We start from the raw sequence: 17,603 nt of genomic DNA, 5'->3' as shown, positions 1-17,603 counted from the left end.
TTGGTGGGGGGGGGGGGGGTGGTGTGGTGTAGAAATCTGGGAAATTCCCCTTAACTTCATTATTTGGATGATCCAATTTACGCCTGTTCCAATCTCCAGTATACAGTGACTCCCTCGTAATGACTTTCAAATCTGTGCTCTGCTCTCCTTTAGTGCTCTGGGGTAAATGCCATCAGTCCCTGGGGACTTGCTGTTTTTGAGCCCTTATGAATTGTTATCGCATTTGTATCAGTCATTAACTTTGCCTTGGGTAGCATGTTTGGGTATTTCCTGCGAATACTTGGAGGAAGTACTTGTTCAGGATGTTTATTGTGTACTTGTCCTATTTTGAGCTTGTTTGCATCTTTTATTCTTGCCTCTTTGCTGCCTTATTGTTTTTGCATGTTATATTCATCATTGGATGCCATCCACTTCTCCCTGCAGCATTTATAAAAGCAATTTCCTTTTTTATTAATACATTTAAAGTTGCACCTGTTTTAATCTGAGCTTGTGGGATTTAGATATGTACAGATCCTATATGCTCACCATGATGCTTATAAAGATGATCCACTTGTGTTGAGCAGCCTGCCCTAATCAGTTTGCTAATTTCTAACATTTATGAAATTAACCCTTTTAAAATTAAAATACTTGGCTCCTGGCCTTAGTATTTGCATCTCAATCATGTTGCACTTGATCATTGTGGTTATTGTTGGCCTAGGGTACTACTGCTTCCATTTTCTGTACATAGTCTAGATAATTTATAAATACAAGTTTGTGACGAGGTCCACCTCTCAGCATCTGACTCACTGGATCATGAAGCAGTCATGCCTTGCATTTCAGATTCCCAATTGATATTAGTCAACTGTTAAATTGCTTCCCTGGTCTTACATACTCTTCCTAACTCTTAATAGAGTAAACTTTCTTCCTCCATGATCTGGTGGTCTGTAGCATAATTTGTGTATTGGCCATCTTTAACCAGAGTAAAAAGAAAGAGACTTTCATTTATATAGCGCCTTTCACAACCTCAGGACGTCCCAAAGTGTTTTAGAGTCAATTAATACTTTTTGAAGTGTAATCACTGCTCTAATATGGGAAACACGGCAGTCAATGTGCGCACAGCAAGTGCGCTCAAACAGCAATGTGATAATGACCAGATCATCTGTTTCAGTGATGTTGGTTGAGGGATAAATATTGGCCAGGACACCGGGAGAGCTCCCCTGCTCTTCTTTGAAATAGTGTCACAGGATCTTTTACATCCACCTGAGGGGGCAGACGGGGTCTCAGTTTGACATCTCATCCAAAAGATGGCATTTCTGACAGTGCAGTACTCCCTCAGTGCTACATTGGGAGTGTCAGCCTAGATGATGTGCTTAAGTCCCTGGAGTGGGATTTGAACTCACAACATTCTGACTCAGGCTAGAGTGCTACCCACTGAGCTACGGCTGTACTGTGTAGTTTTCTATCCTCCTGCAGGAACAACTTCACTTGCTTCCCAGGTGTCATTGAGCTGTGTGGCTACACTGTTTGCTTTTCTGTCCATCGAAGGCACCTGTACCCAGTGCTTAAGTCACCATTTTGTTAGTGGCTTTTTAATAGCATTGTTTCCCTGACAGTCTTTAAATTTCTCAGAGGTTTGCAGTGCCGAAAGAAGCCATTTAGCCTATTGTAGCTGTGCTGTTTGTGCTAGGGCAATCCAAAACTAACCCCACTGCCCTGCTACAGAATATTTTCTGTATCATCTTTTTGAACACTCAAGCATTTAGAATGAAGGTTCATATTTGCCCACACCAGAGATTCAGCACAAATTCTAGATTGACTATTGTACCAGATGAGACAATAAACTGAGGTGCCATCTGTCTCTGATTCAAATAGAACTTCAAATATCCCACAGCACTATTCAAAGATCAAGGGGGTTCACTTTGGTACTGGCCAATATTTTTCCCTTAACTAACATCATGATAAAGTTTATTGGTTATCCATCTTGCTGTTTGGCTGTATTTGCCTATATAAGTGCTCTGCTTTCTTGGTTGCATGTGAAGCACTTTTTTTCCTGAAAGGTGCTGAGTTTTTAAAATGGTTTTAGTAGTCTTGATGCAACCAGATGTAACTGGATGTGATGCAACCTGGTGTAAGTGGGCAGTGCTGTATTGATCTCCAATGACAATTAAATTCCCTGTGTAGCTTAAGCAATGCTGACCTTTGCAATCGCACTTGCATTAACAAACATGGTGCACGTACTGAAGTGTTAGAACTGTACGGCTAAATACATCCTGTACATGAACTATTTCCATTGCTAGATAATGCATAGCTCACCTGGAAAACTAGACCCAATTATTGCTCCATTGCGCTATATACTTTAAAAGACCCATGAGATGCTATTTCCAGAACTGATTTGTCTTGCCTTTCTTCCCTGCCTCAAAAACTACACCACAAAAATCTTACGAAGGAAAATAGATTGGAAGGAAGTAAACTTTGTAATGGCAGTGTCTAAACTACACAGTAGATTATATATGCAGAGTTGCATTCCATTGATTCCTGCATGCCTACTGACTTTTAATCCACATTCCAGCATCTTGTTGCTAGAGGAACAAACATTGTGATTGTGTGTGGGTGGGTTATGACTGACCATTTGCATGGAATTCAAATGTGCCATATTAAATTGGAAAGTTACACCCCTGAACACTGAAAATGAAGCCTGTTTTTGTGTTAAGTGGAATGACTGTTCGTGGGTTTGCATTTTAAAATCTTTAATTGTTGCTTGTGGAATACTGTGGTATTTGAAAGCAAGGAAAGCCACAGGTGGTAATGAATGGTGTATGTTTGAGGCAGGTAGAGGAGAAAATTGCAATAAGCAAGAGTCTCATTTTTAGCAACTTAAAAATATATACTTTTCACTAACTCATCCATTGGGGTGTAGATATTCCTGATGGGTGAATTGAGTTTGACTTTGAAGTGGTATTGCTGGTACTGGAATTATCACTGAACTTCCATATTTTTCTTGGTATTCTGAAGCCATTTCAGGCAGTGTAACTCAAGCAGATGCTGTTGGTCAGTCCAGTATCTCAACGTCAGTGTTTGGCTATGCAGCTCCCAAACTCGTGACTCTTTAATTTGCAAGTTGAGCATGCAGCTTCTTGAGGTATCTGGCTCACTGGTCTTTACTTTCTTTATTTAACCAAACAAATTTCACCTTTTTGGGAGAAGGGAAAGAATTAATATGCAGTGGTGAAGAGCACAGAGTTCCAGAAGATATTCTATTTAATATTTCTGTTCTTTATTGCAGCAGTTCTGTGGTGTTCTAGGTCACACATTTATGGAGTTTCTGAAGGGCAGTGGAGACTACTGCCAGGCACAGCACGACGTCTATGCAGACAAGTGAACTGTAGAAGTCTATTGCTATTCCACTTAAGAAACCCCTCAAGAGCAGATTACCAGCAGCTGGGAGTAATAGAGGACTTGATTCACCGGAGACCGTATCTGGATGGGGTAACCAAGTGGGCTGTTTTTTGTTGGTCACAGTATTACTGGATTGAAGATTTGCTGCTTGTCAAGAGCTTCATCGAAAGCCTTCGTACGTGTAAGCACTCCGTTGTCAGTGGAATTTGACAAAACAACTGGACCTTGTTGTTTTCAGCTTTTTGCAGAAGTTATTTTTCACTTTTTAAGATTTGTGCATTTTTTATAAGAAAATGGCTCGAATGAATCGCCCAGCACCTGTGGAAATTACCTACAAGAACATGAGATTCCTGATCACACACAACCCTACCAATGCAACCTTAAATAAGTTCATCGAGGTGAGAGCCCACTTCAAAGGGGTTAAACATTTGACATTTATTTAGTAGTTTAGCATTCTGATGACTGCAGCCAACTGTACTTCATTATAAATGCACACCTTGGGACCCCCTCTCGTAACTCTTAAGACTCTGCTAACCAAAGCAGAAGTAATATATATAGAATTGTAGCACATTGACCATTGACTCTCCTCGTACATGCTCACGTGCTCTCCTCCCATCCCCCCCCAACCACCCCGAACACCCTCTCCTGGTTTGTTTTTTCTGTCTCCTACGTTTTGCCTGTTGAGATCCTTTAGTCTCACTTGGCCTCCACCATGGCTGGTTGAAGCAAGTATTGTATGAGGAGATGTGGGACCAGATCACTTGGCAGTTCACTTTTGATCTGTTGAGCGCTTGCTAACTGCACGATGCCACTTGCAGTTGACGGTGCATCTGGTGGCATTTTCTTGCTATAGGTCGGGCAGGTGGGGGCTCTGCAGCAGATGGCTATCGAAAGCCAGTTGGAAGGGTGGATAAAGGCTTCTCTGAAACTCGCGCCCATCGATTTAAGTGCTGATGACTGGTAAATGAAGCTAGCTTTTCAAAAAAAAAATTATACAGCCCATATTACTTGTGTCTGGGCTTTGCATTTTTTTAGGCCTTGGACCCAGTTTGGCTGCTTTGGGCAGAAATTTGAAACCTGTAATTTAGCACACTAATTTGTATTGAACTTTAAATGTAGTTTGATTAAATCCTCTTGGATCCTATTTGGTTCTATGTGGCTGTGCAGCTGACTACCTTTTTAGTAAGTTTTTTTTCCTTTTGTAACTCCCCCTGTCCCCCCAGTACCTACATGATAACTGACACCTTTTTGCCAATTTTCAGATGCTTGACAAAGTAAGGCCTTAGTTTAATTAGAAATCCAGAAGAAGTAGAGTCTGTATTTTGAGTCTGATTCAGTGTGTCTCTCATTTACTTTTACCATAAACAGTGAGTATGTGGTTTTATATAATATACTAGGTGCAAATGTTTGACTAATACCAAATTTAGCCTTTGAAAGAGTGCCTGGGGCAGGGGATGGGGACAAAGCAACAAATGGAGCAAATGTTTGTTTATTAACACTTTTTTTATATTATGTATTAATGCAACACTAGTGCTTGTCTTAAGTGTGAACTGAAATTAAACAGCTAGTCCAGGGAGCATGTAGTTTTCTTGGATCTGCTGGCAATCTAAGGATGAGTTTGAAACCTTAAATTCTAGGCTTGGTATAGTTCCAAATGTTAATCCAATTTGTGCTCTGAATCTTAAGGCTTTAGATAAAAATGCAAATACTAAAACATTGTGTACTTGTTGCCTACGAATCCAGGGTATGACTGTTTACCATATTAACTTTTTTCAGGAGTTGAAGAAGTACAGTGTTACCACAGTAGTTCGAGTATGTGAAGCAACTTATGATACATCCCCAGTTGAAAAAGAAGGCATTCAGTTTTTGGTAAGTGCTTTTTAATCTCTATCTCTATTCTGACAAAGTACAGAAAAGTCCAGTTTGGTCTACTGTATTGCAGCAGCGTTAAGGTGAGTCGTGAGACCCCAGAGTAAAATCCTACTCTTAATTGAAAGTTGTATCCAGCTACACTGAACAGTGTGTATTGGTTCACATAGCTACAGCTGGGAGCCCTAATTCAAGGTTGGTGCTTTTCTCTGGTAAATTATTTATTGTAACTTGTTTAAGCACAGGCTTGTATTAATCTATACTGTTTGCATATTGTATTACAGTCAGATCATGTTGGTCTAGGCCATAACTTAACATTTCAACTTCTGTACACCATTCTTGTCCAGTACAGCATTCTTACCTACTACACCAATCTATCATGAACATTTCCACCATGTGAACAATGTTTTTTAGTACAAACTGGCATTTATCTGTGCCTGCTTTGGTTTCACGCCTGGAGTAGTCATAGAATCTTACAGCACAGAAGGAGGCCATTCGGCTCATTGTGCTTGTGCTGGCTTTTGAAAGAGCTATCCAATTAGTCCCACTCCCCTGCATTCCAGATTGCAGTTGAAAGACCTTTGCAGTGTAGTTAGTAACTGACATGATGGGATTGTTTGCTGTCGCACCTCTGGTACTTTCCCTTGAATCTAGATCAGATTGATGCACTCCTGTTCTGGTTAGGTCCAACCTGAAGTGAGTTCAGGCAATTTTAGTCCAATTCCTTCACAAATGCTAAATTGGTGCACTCACTCTGGTGCCTGGTTTTAAAAGACATGTCCCTCTCATGTGCTTTGGGGTGCACTTGAGCCCAAGCAGCAGAAGGAGCTTTACTCTGCATCTAACCTGTGCTTTATCTGATCTGATGATGCTTGATGGGTGCCCAAAATGGGGGAAAGTGCTCCATTTTCCAGTAGTAACATTCCTCCTCATGGGCATAAAATTCACTGCTGTTGAATGCATTCTTTAAAGGGGATAGGACAACTGATTCAATCATGACTGTTCTTCCCCAAATTAAGATTCTTAATAAGAAATTAGCTGTGGAAGATGCATTGAAAAGGAATTCTTGCATGCAAGGTCTTATAATGTGCATCTTTGTCAGGTTATAGTCGTCTACAGTGTGCAGAGTCTGTCACATAACATGCAGCATTGTGAAAATTAGCGTAAAGATTTGACTGTTCGGTTGGTTAATGGGTTCTATTAAAGGCATTGGGAAAGGTTTGGCACAGATGTGCTTGGATGAGGGTTGTGTTGATGTAAAATGGTGAATTGGTACATGAAAACACACTGGGAACTTTTGTCTTTCTAACAGGACTGGCCATTTGATGATGGTGCGCCACCTTCCAATCAGATTGTGGATGATTGGCTTAGCCTTTTGAGAGCCAAGTTCCGGGAAGAGCCTGGCTGTTGCATTGCTGTTCATTGCGTGGCAGGACTTGGACGGTGCGTACTATTCCTGCATTCTCTCTTTGTATTGCATGGTACTTGAACTATGGCTGTGAAACTAGCACACTGGTGTAGAGTTGGGACCAGCAGTCATTCATAGTTAACTTCTACCACTGTGTAGTCCAACAACTTGTGTTTGTATACGGCATTTAATGTAGAAAAATGTCTGGTGTTCTGGAGGGGGAGGGAATAAATAAGTCATTGGAATAAAGGGATGGATACTGACCCATAATCGGAGGTGTGTGAAAGCTTGGTTCAAAAGATGGATGTTGTAGGTTTTTTTAAAGTTGAGAAGTGGAGAGCTAGAGCAGTTCAGTGAGGGAGTTCTTGTCAATGGGATGAAAGGGAACACAAAACCAGAGGATGGAAGGGTGCAGGAGGTTAGAAAATGTTGTAGCAATAGTGGGGTTTTAAGGCCAAGAATTTTAATTCAGCATGTTGAGGGTTGCTGAGAACTGAGCTAGTGAGGCTGAGATACAGGCAGCTGAGTTTTTCGACACAAATTTCATGCTGCAAGCAAGATATTAAAATCAAGTGTAGAGGTGTCAAAATAATTGAGGGTTTTGGTGGGGTTGTGTTCTGCAGGCAGGTGATGTATAGAATGTGGGGTTTGAAGCTGTGCTGTGGATTGAGTAGGACATCCAAGGTTTTACATGGCCTGATTTTACCTGGACACATTAGGAATTTGCTTTGAACTGTAGGAGTAAACCAAGTAATGAGTTAACGCATTCCTTTTTACAGCTTTCCTCGGCCAGTTGAAAAGGTCTTATGTAAGTTCAATCACAGGAACAAACTGGGTTACAATGACAATCTCAAATGTGGTAGAAATGAATGGACCAATTCAGAGCCTCTAATAGGAGCTATTTCTTGGTTGGAGCAGGGCAGATTACTGGGAGCTGTACTTCTACATCTAGCACTCCTTCTGATCGGAGTCTTGTTCCCCAGGGCTGATACCCTAACTAAGCTGGTGCTATTGCCAATTAATAGTCACTTTCATATTCACTTGTTGATACCCAGTGGTGCTGCTAATAGGTAAAGAATTCTTGTAATTGTCACTCTTTAAGTTAATTCTTTTTCCTCTTTACTATCATCTAATTTTTTTCTTGGACTTCTTGTAAGTCTTATCCTTTACTAGGTTGCTCTTCTGGTTTTTTCTGGCATCTTTGTCTCCATTACTCCCAATAGAGGTCCAATCTAACTTGGTTGCAATGGAGCCTGGAATCCTGTCAGTGTTGTACTACATCTGGGGCCATGATCCTAACTGGTACTTGGGTGCCTTGATACCCTGCGATATGTGCAGGGTAAGAAACTGGAGGGGCAAAAATGGGGAGTGCAGGTGTGGCCCCAGGTCAGGAAAGAGTACAGGGCCCAAACCAAATTGCCTAAACATTTGCAACTTTGACTGCAGAAGTTGTCATAAATTGTGATCTTGGCATTTGCCTGTTTTAGGGTTAGTACCTTTATAATTTCATTCAAAACACCTTAAACTTTGTACTCAAAAACAAAATGCGTTCATTTAAATTGGAAGTTTGATCCAACTAACTTGTCCCATTACTTTATATTGACTGACTGCTTTGGGCCACAAAAATGCAATAGTGAATTTGAGGCAGCAGCAATGGTAGGAGGCTGAGACGGGCCTTTTCAGAGACAACGGCTGAAAAAAAAACAACTGATGAATGGAGGGGGAGGCTACAAAATATGTTGTCATTCTCGCTGAACAGTGCAGTCCTGGGAGGGAGCAGATGGACTGTTAGTAAAGCTTTAGTATCTGAAATAAAACACAAAATGCTGGAGAAGCTCAGCAAGTCAGGCAGCATCTGTGGAGAAAGAAACAGTTAATGTTTCAGGTTGAAGACCTTTTGTCAGAGCATTCTGGCGAAAGGTCTTCGACCTGAAATGTTGCTTTTGAATTAGTACCTGATTATTGGGGACTGATCCGATAGGCTTAAAACAGACCAATTTTTAGGTCCTGTGGTTTTTGTACAGACTAATCAGATCCATGGGGCACACTGACTAAGGGACCTTAATGAATGCAACTTTTTATTGGTATGTGTAGATTTTTCAGGAGGCACGTGATCTTACCTGAAACTATTTTCTTTTCAACAGAGCTCCAGTTCTGGTGGCCTTGGCGCTGATCGAATGTGGAATGAAGTATGAAGATGCTGTTCAGTTCATTCGGCAGTAAGTGAAGTTTGTATTGTGATCTTTGTACACTTCAGCCAAATTGCAATGTATGCACACAAGTTGCAGATACAGGAGCTTGAGTTGTAACTCCTCTTGAACAAGGAATGTTTAAGTATCTGAAACTCAAAAGAATTGAGTTGTCTCCATTTTAGCCTCTTTAGTTTCATGCAAGAACAAAAAAAAATTCTGGTAACTAAACTCGAGCTATCTGTATTTGCATGAAGCTGACTGTTACTTTTTGGGTAAGGAGAAACTGTTTCCACTCGCAGAAGGATTAGTAACCAGAGGACACATAATTGGCAAAAGAGCCAGAGGTGAGATGAATTTTTTTAATGCACTGAGTTATGATCTGGAATGCACTGCCTCAAAGGGTGGTGGAAGCAGATTCAATAGTAACTTTTAAAAGGGAATTGGATAAATACTTGAAGGCGATTGCAGTTCTATGGGGAAAGAGCAGGGGGGTGTGGGGAAACTAATTAGGATAGCTCTTTCAAAGAGCTGGCACATTGGGCTGAATGGCCTCCTGTGCTGAGATTCAATGATTTACACTGACATGAGCAGACAGTTGATCTCTTTTGCCATATTAACATACATGCAATATATTGTGTACTTGAAATTGACCTGGTGATGTGCCCCCCTCAACTAGCAATCTCCTATGATTTTTGGCAAGCCTATTTACCTGGAAATCTGACTTAACAGATGTTGCTATATATTTACAGCTTAGCCTGTTTACTTTGAACTAAATTCACAAATTTGTCAGCAAATTGCTAGCAGGGATTGAAGATCTTTCAAAGAAGGAAGCTTGTCCCTTTAGTACATTAATGTTCATGTGGTATCTAATTGCATTTTGAATGACTTCAAATGCTTTTTTGCTTCTATTAATTTTCTTGGGTTGTTTCAAATACTTAATCACTTCTAAGTTAAATTCTTTGGTTCCATTTACATAGAATTTACAGCACAAACAGTTCCTTTGTGCCTTTTTATGCTCCACATGAGCCTCCTCCAACTCTATTTACTTCATCTCAGCTCACCCTATCAACATATGCTTCTATTTCTTGCTCTCCTATTTGGTACACTTGAAGTAAATATTTATCAACTGCCTCCTTTCTATTGTAAAATTTAGGCTTCTCATCTTTACACTTGGATATTTTTTCCCCATACCCTTTCTAAATAGTTGTTACTAGAGCTGAAAACTAGCATCAAAGATTGAGCATTGGATAGCAGTTCCATCTTAACTGGAGCTGTATTCCTTATTCAGTCATTGTTTGCAAATACAGCATTTGAATTGGCAATCTTGTATGTTGAAACTCTGGTGCGTGTCATGTGCTAGAGCATTAATCAGCTACCCACGTCATCACATCAGTATTATGCCGAGTATTATTCTTGCCAATGTTGAACTAGCCTTTTTTGAAACTGAAAGGACTGTTAAAACAAACTGGCTGAGTAACCGAAATGTGATGGGTAACTGGATTCTTTATTGGGGAATGAGGATAAGCAATTGAAGGATTCTGGCTTCAGACATTAGAGAAGGCAGTATTTAGGTCAATTTTTAATTGCATGGGGGAAAGCTTGGAACCAAACAGGGCAGGTACAAATTGCAAAGGAGAGTGCTTTTAAATCTTGTATTCTTTATTACAGAAAGCGTCGCGGAGCTTTCAATAGCAAGCAGCTTCTGTATCTGGAGAAATACCGTCCCAAAATGCGTTTGCGTTTTAAGGATTCCAACAGTCATCGGAATAATTGTTGCATCCAGTAACGTCTGAGGATCGATCACCGATTCATCTGAAGGCAGAGGCGTTGGTGAACTCGGCCAGTTCAGCTGGGAATGTAAAATTTTAGATGTGCTTGTAATGTTAACTGGTGCTTCCGTAGGAGGATGGGAGATGGTGTTTTGTTTTAAACCGAGATTCTCTTGCCTTCAGATCCACTTGTGAGCTTAAAAAGTTGCTGCTGTATGCTTCTAAATTAGAATAAAGAGGGTCCCTCCCCAATCGGTTTGAGTATAGGCTCCTATCCATGTTAACTGTCTTAACAGCTGTAAAATACAGCATGTGTATACAATGCAGTGCACCATTGCTGTTTACAGATGCAAAGTATAAAGATATACAATGGCTTCATTAAGCAACAAATTGCTGCCAGAATGTTTTTAAATAGGTTCCACATGTTTGTCTGAAGAAGCTTTAATCTCCAACATTGAACTTTTTTTTTCCCTGCCTCTGCTTCCTGTCTTGTCACTTGTGCATTGCAAAACCACTGTCAGCTTTTTGGTGTATCTCATTGGAAGTTTGCTTGGATGGGACGATGCTACATGAATCTTGTGCACAGCTCCTTCAGATGAGTGTCCTGCACGCTAGCATCAAAAGATGTAACTCGGCTGGCTGCTCACTGTACACTTCAGCACTGTTTACATGACCTCCCACAGTCGCACTAGAACTAGTTGCTGCACAGCAGCACGCCTAGGTTTCTTTTTTAAACTTATCACTGGCTAAAGTTGTAATAGTACATTTGAATGCCCTCTTTGTTCTGCTGATGTATATCTTATTTTTGAAACTGCTTGCAATGCATTGAATAGTTTTATTATAAATCATGTGGCATACCATTAATTCCTCACCACCCCCCCACCCCCCCCCCCCCCCCCCCAAACCACCACCCCCCCCCACCTTGCAGTCTTCAGAGTCTGAACAGACATTTGTTTATTAGACTATGCACATTGCAATGTTCATGGTGTACAGAAGCACACATGGGTTTTCAAAATAAAGCCTTACAAGGAAACACTGGCATTTCACAATTGATCTTTAGGGAGGATCTGAAATGAAGATTGGGGAGGGGGGCTATTTGATATTAGTATGTTGCCTTTTTTGTCTTGTGCAGAAAATGTATATTGGGGTTTGCCCTTTACATACCAAGTAATTTTTTTAAAAGTAGAAATGCTTTGTTGTAGCTAAATTCATTGTACAGTAACTTTCTGAAACTTGTAATCTTTCTTTTGATGTACTATTGGAGGTTTACCAACTTTGTCAGAAGTGTGATTTGAGTTTCTGCTTAAACGATGCAGACCCTAACGTCTAATATTTTGTATGCCTTTTGATTGCATAAGTTAATACTTGGATCATTTAATTATGTAATTTGATGCAATGTTGTATTAATGTTAGATAAACCATATTTATACTGTCTTGGGAACGTGTGGTATAGTTCTGTGGGAGAAGTAATTTGCCAGTATTCACCAGCTTGTTCTAAAATCTAGTGCGAGAGCTTGTCATCTGAAATAAAAAGTGGGGGAGAAAAAACACAAGTCTTTGTATTTTATTGGTGGTTCTTTTACTGCCTATCCTGGGTAAGCACAACTATGCACGTTACCTGTAGTTTTAAACGTGATACAATTGCTCCTGATCTAGAACTACTGCGGAGCACCTGTCAGTCTGCATGAAAACTTGAAATACCAACATCCTTTCACGCTTCCCACAAGGATTATCTAATCGTAGAATGATACAGCACAGAAGGAGGTCATTCTGTGCCAGCTCTTTGAAAGCTATCCAATTAGTCCCACTCCCCTGCTCTTTCCCCATAGCCCTGCAAATTTTTCCCCTTCAAGTATTTATTTAATTCCCTTTTGAACGTTGTTGAATCTGTTTCCACCACTCTCAGGCGATGCATTCCAGATCATAACTCGTGTTTATTTTTTTTTTAAATTCTCCATCTCATCTCTGGTTTTGACAATTATCTTAAATCTGTGTTCATTGGTTACCAACCCCTCTGCTTCTGGAAACAGCCTCCCCTTATTTGCTCTTAACAAAACCCTTCATGATTTTAAACACCTAATAAATCTTCCCATAACCACCTCTGCTCAGAGAACAACCCCAGCTTCTCCAGTCTCTCAGCATGACTGAAGTCTTTCATCCCTGGTATCATAGTAAATCTCCACTGTACCCTCTCTCAAGGCCTTGACATTCTTCCTAAAGTGTGGTGTCCAGAATTGGACACAACTGCAGCTGGAGCCTAACCAGTGTTTTATAAATATAATAATGGACTACTATTAAGAGATGGGGAAAACAGTGCTAGAACACATTGAGAAATGCAGTTTCCTGTGACGGGTCCTGGCTAAAATCTTTCAAATACTGATCAACTGTATCTGTTTTCAGTTTTCTGGGTTTCCAGCATAGATTTTAATGCTAATAGGTACTTCTAAGTTGGCAAACCGTATGTTTAAATACAATTGCTGCTTCAGGAATTTGTTCCAGTAACTACTGGGATTAAGTGAACCAAGTCCTTATTAAATTATCCCCAGCTGCACCATGTGTCATCTATTGTATGCTGCCTGCCCCCTCACCCCCAAACAATAGTGCTTTTTAGTATGAACCAGCTGATATGGTGCTGATCCACAGATTGGGAATGTCCTAAAATTTGATGCCTGGTTTTGTTGCTAGCTGATCTTAGTGAGGGTGCTACATCTGGACTGTACCTCTAAGCTAGGGAGGGTTTTTTAAAATTCATTCATGGGATGTGGACGTCGCTGACAAGGCCAGCATTTATTGCCCATTCCTAATTGCCCTTGAGTAGGTGGTGGTGAGCCGATGCCTTAAACTGCTGCAGTCCATGTGGTGAAGGTTCTCCCACAGTGCTGTTAGGAAGGGAGTTCCAGGATTTTGACCCAGTGACGATGAAGGATCGGCAATATATTTCCAAGTCGGGATGGTGTGTGACTTGGAGGGGAACGTGCAGGTGGTGTTCCCATATACCTGCTGCTCTTATCCTTCTAGGTGGTAGAGGTCACGGGTTTGGGAGGTGCTGTTGAAGAAGCCTTGGTGAGTTGCTGCAGTGCATCCTGTGGATGGTACACACTGCAGCCACTGTGCACCGGTGGTGGAGTGGGGTGCCAATCAAGCGGGCTGCTTTGTCCTGGATGGTGTCGAGCTTAAGTGTTGGAGCTGCACGCATCCAGGCAAGTGGAGAGTATTCCATCGCACTCCTGACTTGTGCCTTGTAGATGGTGGAAAGGCTTAGGTGAGTCACTCACCGCAGAATACCCAGCCTCTGACCTTTTGTAGCCACAGTATTTATGTGGCTGGTCCAGTTAAGTTTCTGGTCAATGGTGACCCCCAGGAGGTTGATGGTGGGGAATTTGGCGATAGTAATGCCGTTGAATGTCAAGGGGAGGTGGTTAGACTCTCTCTTTTTGGAGATGGTCGTTGCCTGGCACTTGTCTGGCGCGAATGTTACTTGCCACTTATGAGCCCAAGCCTGGATGTTGTCCAGATCTTGCTGCATGTGGGCTCGGACTGCTTCATTATCTGAAGGGTTGCAAATGGAACTAAACACTGCAATCATCAGCGAACATCCCCATTTCTGACCTTATGATGGAGGGAAGGTCATTGATGAAGCAGCTGACAATGGTTGGGCCTAGGACACTGCCCTGAGGAACTCCTGCAGGAATGTCCTGGGGCTGAGATGATTGGCCTCCAACAACCACTACCATCTTCCTTTGTGCAAGGTATGACTCCAGCCACTGGAGAGTTTTCCCCCTGATTCCCATTGACTTCAATTTTATTAGGGCTCCTTGGTGCCACACTCGGTCAAATGCTGCCTTGATGTCAAGGGCAGTCACTCTCACCTCACCTCTGGAATTCAGCTCTTTTGTCCATGTTTGGACCAAGGCTGTAATGAGGTCTGGAGCTGAGTGGTCCTGGCGGAACCCAAACTGAGCATCAGTGAGCAGGTTATTGGTGAGTAAGTGCCGCTTGATAGCACTGTCGACGACATCTTCCATCACTTTGCTGATGATTGAGAGTAGACTGATGGGGCGGTAATTGGCTGGATTGGATTTGTCCTGCTTTTTGTGGACAGGACATACCTGGAGCAATTTTCCACATTGTCGGGTAGATGCCAATGTTGTAGCTGTACTGGAACAGCTCGGCTGGAGGCACAGCTAGTTCTGGAGCACAAGTCTTCAGCACTACAGCCGGGATGTTGTTGGGGCCCATAGCCTTTGCTGTATCCAGTGCACTCAGCCGTTTCTTGATATCACGTGGAGTGAATCGAATTGGCTGAAGACTGGCTTCTGTGATGGTGGGGATATCGGGAGGAGGCCGAGATGGATCATCCACTCGGCACTTCTGGCTGAAGATGGTTGCAAACACTTCAGCCTTGTCTTTTGCACTCACGTGCTGGACTCCGCCATCGTTGAGGATGGGGATGTTTACAGAGCCTCCTCCCTTTAGTTGTTTAATTATCCACCACCATTCACGACTGGATGTGGCAGGACTGCAGAGCTTTGATCTGATCCGTTGGTTGTGGAATCGCTTAGCTCTGTCTCTAGCATGTTGCTTCCGCTGTTTAGCATGCATGTAGTCCTGAGTTGTAGCTTCACCAGGTTGGCACCTCATTTTTAGGTACCCCTGGTGCTGCTCCTGGCATGCTCTTCCACACTCCTCATTGTACCAGTGTTGATCTCCTGGCTAAAATTGGTTAGGGTGCCTGCTCTTGATTGCTATCTACTTCTTCCTGGGAAATGCACATCATCGGGTCTGAAGGTTGGGCTCAGCTGGGATGCTGTCCGATCAAACAGCCAGTCACTTGCTGTCGCGGCTCTCCTTGTTCATGGAGAATGACCACTTTCCCCAAGTAGTGAAGGACTGCTGGCACCTAAGGAACCATACTCGAGTCTTGACTTGAAGGGTGAAAATAAGTTAATGGCTACGTGCTTCAGTTATGAGTTTTATAGGAACAGGAGGAGGCCATTCAGCCCCTTGAGCCTGTTCTGCCATTCAATCATACCGTGGCTGATATGTACCTTAACTTGATCTACCGGCTTGGTTTCATAATCTTAATACCCTTGCCTAATAAAAATCAATCAATCTCCGTTTTGAACCTTTCAATTGACCCCCAGCCTCAACAGCGATTTGTGAGGGAGTATAAGAATCTTTGCATGGATGCAACCATCATAGAATGGTTACAGCACAGATGGAGGCCATTCGGGCCATTGAGCCTGTGCCGGCTCTTTAAGAGCAATCCAGTTAGTCCCATTCCCCCGCTCTTTCTCTGTGGCTCTGCAAATTTTTTCCCTTCGAGTATTTATACGATTCCTTTTGAAAGCCATGATTGAATCTGCTTCCACCCCCTTATCAGGCAGCGCATTCCAGATCATACCTACTCGCTGCGTAAAAAAAAGATTTTCCTCATTGCTTTTGGTTCTTTTGCCAATCACCTTTAATCTGTGTCCTCTGGTTCTCGACCCTTCCGCCAATGGGAACAGTTTCTCTTTATTTACTTTATCTAAACCCTTCATGATTTTGAACACATTTCAAATCTCCTCTTAACCTTCCTTGCTCTAAGGAGAGCTTCTCCAGTTTATCCACATAACGGAAGTCCCTCATCCATGGAACCATTCTAGTAAATCTTTTCTGCACCCTCTAAGGCCTTCACATCCTTCCAAAAGTGTGGTGCCCAGAATTGGACACAATATTCCAGCCGTGGCCAAACCAGTGTTTTATAAACTTGATAACTTGAAACTTGCTATTCGCTGAAGAGTTTAAAGTATGAAAGTCATGCTGCCTTGAGTTTTTGGTAATTTGATTAGTATGTGGGAACTGACACCATGGTGCTTTAGATTTTCTCCACTGCTTTGGTCATTTAAGAACCACTGTTTAATGGATGCACTGGAATTTACGGCTAGCTGTTGACTCAATGTTCTTTGCTTGGCGATCACCTCTTGTGGAACAACAACTTGCATTTATACAGCACCTTTAATATAGTTAAACATCCCAAGGCATTTAATACTCACACACATTTGCTCCACCTTTGGCAGTGCCTTGCCAGTGGCAGCTGCAGGGTGTAAAAGTGGGCACATTGCTTTGTATACCCAATGCATTTGTAGTGTAATTTTGGGATGCAGTGCTGTAGGTACACATGCATAGCATTTAAGTGTGTGTATCAAGGCAAATTAGGTCCCATGCTTAACTTTGGCTTCAGGCAAGGCTCTGGCTGCAATGGAGAGCTTGCCTACGTGTATTGGGCATATTGGAATCCAGCCAGCTGACTTGCTCAAGCTGGCTTTTTGAGGGGAGATTGAGGTTTTTTTTGATGGTATTTGCGATAGCATCTTGCTTCTTGTATTAGTACTTTTTGCTGAGTAGTCTGCCACTTTGACACTTTGTCCTGCCAACGTTTTCATTATTGGTGGATGCTGCTACTTGATGGCCCTAAAGAAAGATTGGGAATTCTCTTGCAGGATCCTTTGGTGCTGCATCATTGAGATGAAGATTAAGTTTGAGGGGGACAACAAATTTGCAATAAAATCAGGCATTTTTGTCCGAACCCCTCACTATCCCCGAGCTTGTATCGACCCCTTAACACGTATCTGAACATGTTTGAATGGACATACCTCTATTTCACGAGAGGCTGTCAGTTGTACCATCTGCTGCAAGATAAATAGACAACATGTGGAACAGGCCACTCTTCAGGTAGAAGTGAGACTTTATGGTGAAGCTTCCATCCGACTGATCCTTCTAAGCCACCCAGGGGACATCTGCCATCATAGGCAGTTTGTAGTTTACACGTACATAAAGGAACTGCTGAGTACTTTGGCCATGAATTTCCTCAGAGCTGTTCCCGTTCTGCTGACAGAAGTGCAGCAGAGATGGGGTTTGGGCGTAAGGTACGGCATCGAAGGGGGGAACCAGTTCCGAGGAAATTCCTGGCCTATTTTTGCAAGGAGCAACATCTTCATCACTTGG

The 17,603-nt window shown here is 42.1% G+C and overlaps 1 protein-coding gene across 1 annotated transcript; it reads left to right on the top strand.

The window, feature by feature from the left end:
* The first annotated feature begins 3,666 nt into the window (after positions 1-3,666).
* Positions 3,667-12,166, top strand: ptp4a1 (protein tyrosine phosphatase 4A1). Its single transcript, XM_067984049.1, has 5 exons — positions 3,667-3,773; positions 5,152-5,244; positions 6,557-6,687; positions 8,797-8,871; positions 10,513-12,166. Exons 1-5 carry the CDS (start codon positions 3,669-3,671, stop codon positions 10,628-10,630), a joined length of 522 nt encoding a protein of 173 aa, XP_067840150.1. The 5' UTR covers positions 3,667-3,668; the 3' UTR covers positions 10,631-12,166.
* Positions 12,167-17,603: the final 5,437 nt, after the last annotated feature.

This window comes from Heptranchias perlo, chromosome 5 (assembly GCF_035084215.1).
Source record: "Heptranchias perlo isolate sHepPer1 chromosome 5, sHepPer1.hap1, whole genome shotgun sequence".
NCBI classification, from domain to species: Eukaryota; Metazoa; Chordata; class Chondrichthyes; order Hexanchiformes; family Hexanchidae; genus Heptranchias; species Heptranchias perlo.
This window is presented reverse-complemented; position numbering and strand designations above follow the sequence as displayed.

Bases quoted from the DNA above. Each gene is read 5' to 3' on its own strand.
- ptp4a1 (XM_067984049.1), top strand. From the start codon at position 3,669: ATGGCTCGAATGAATCGCCCAGCACCTGTGGAAATTACCTACAAGAAC. The intron at 3,774-5,151 runs GTGAGAGCCCAC...AACTTTTTTCAG, and splicing joins CCTTAAATAAGTTCATCGAG to GAGTTGAAGAAGTACAGTGT. The intron at 5,245-6,556 runs GTAAGTGCTTTT...TCTTTCTAACAG, and splicing joins AAGAAGGCATTCAGTTTTTG to GACTGGCCATTTGATGATGG.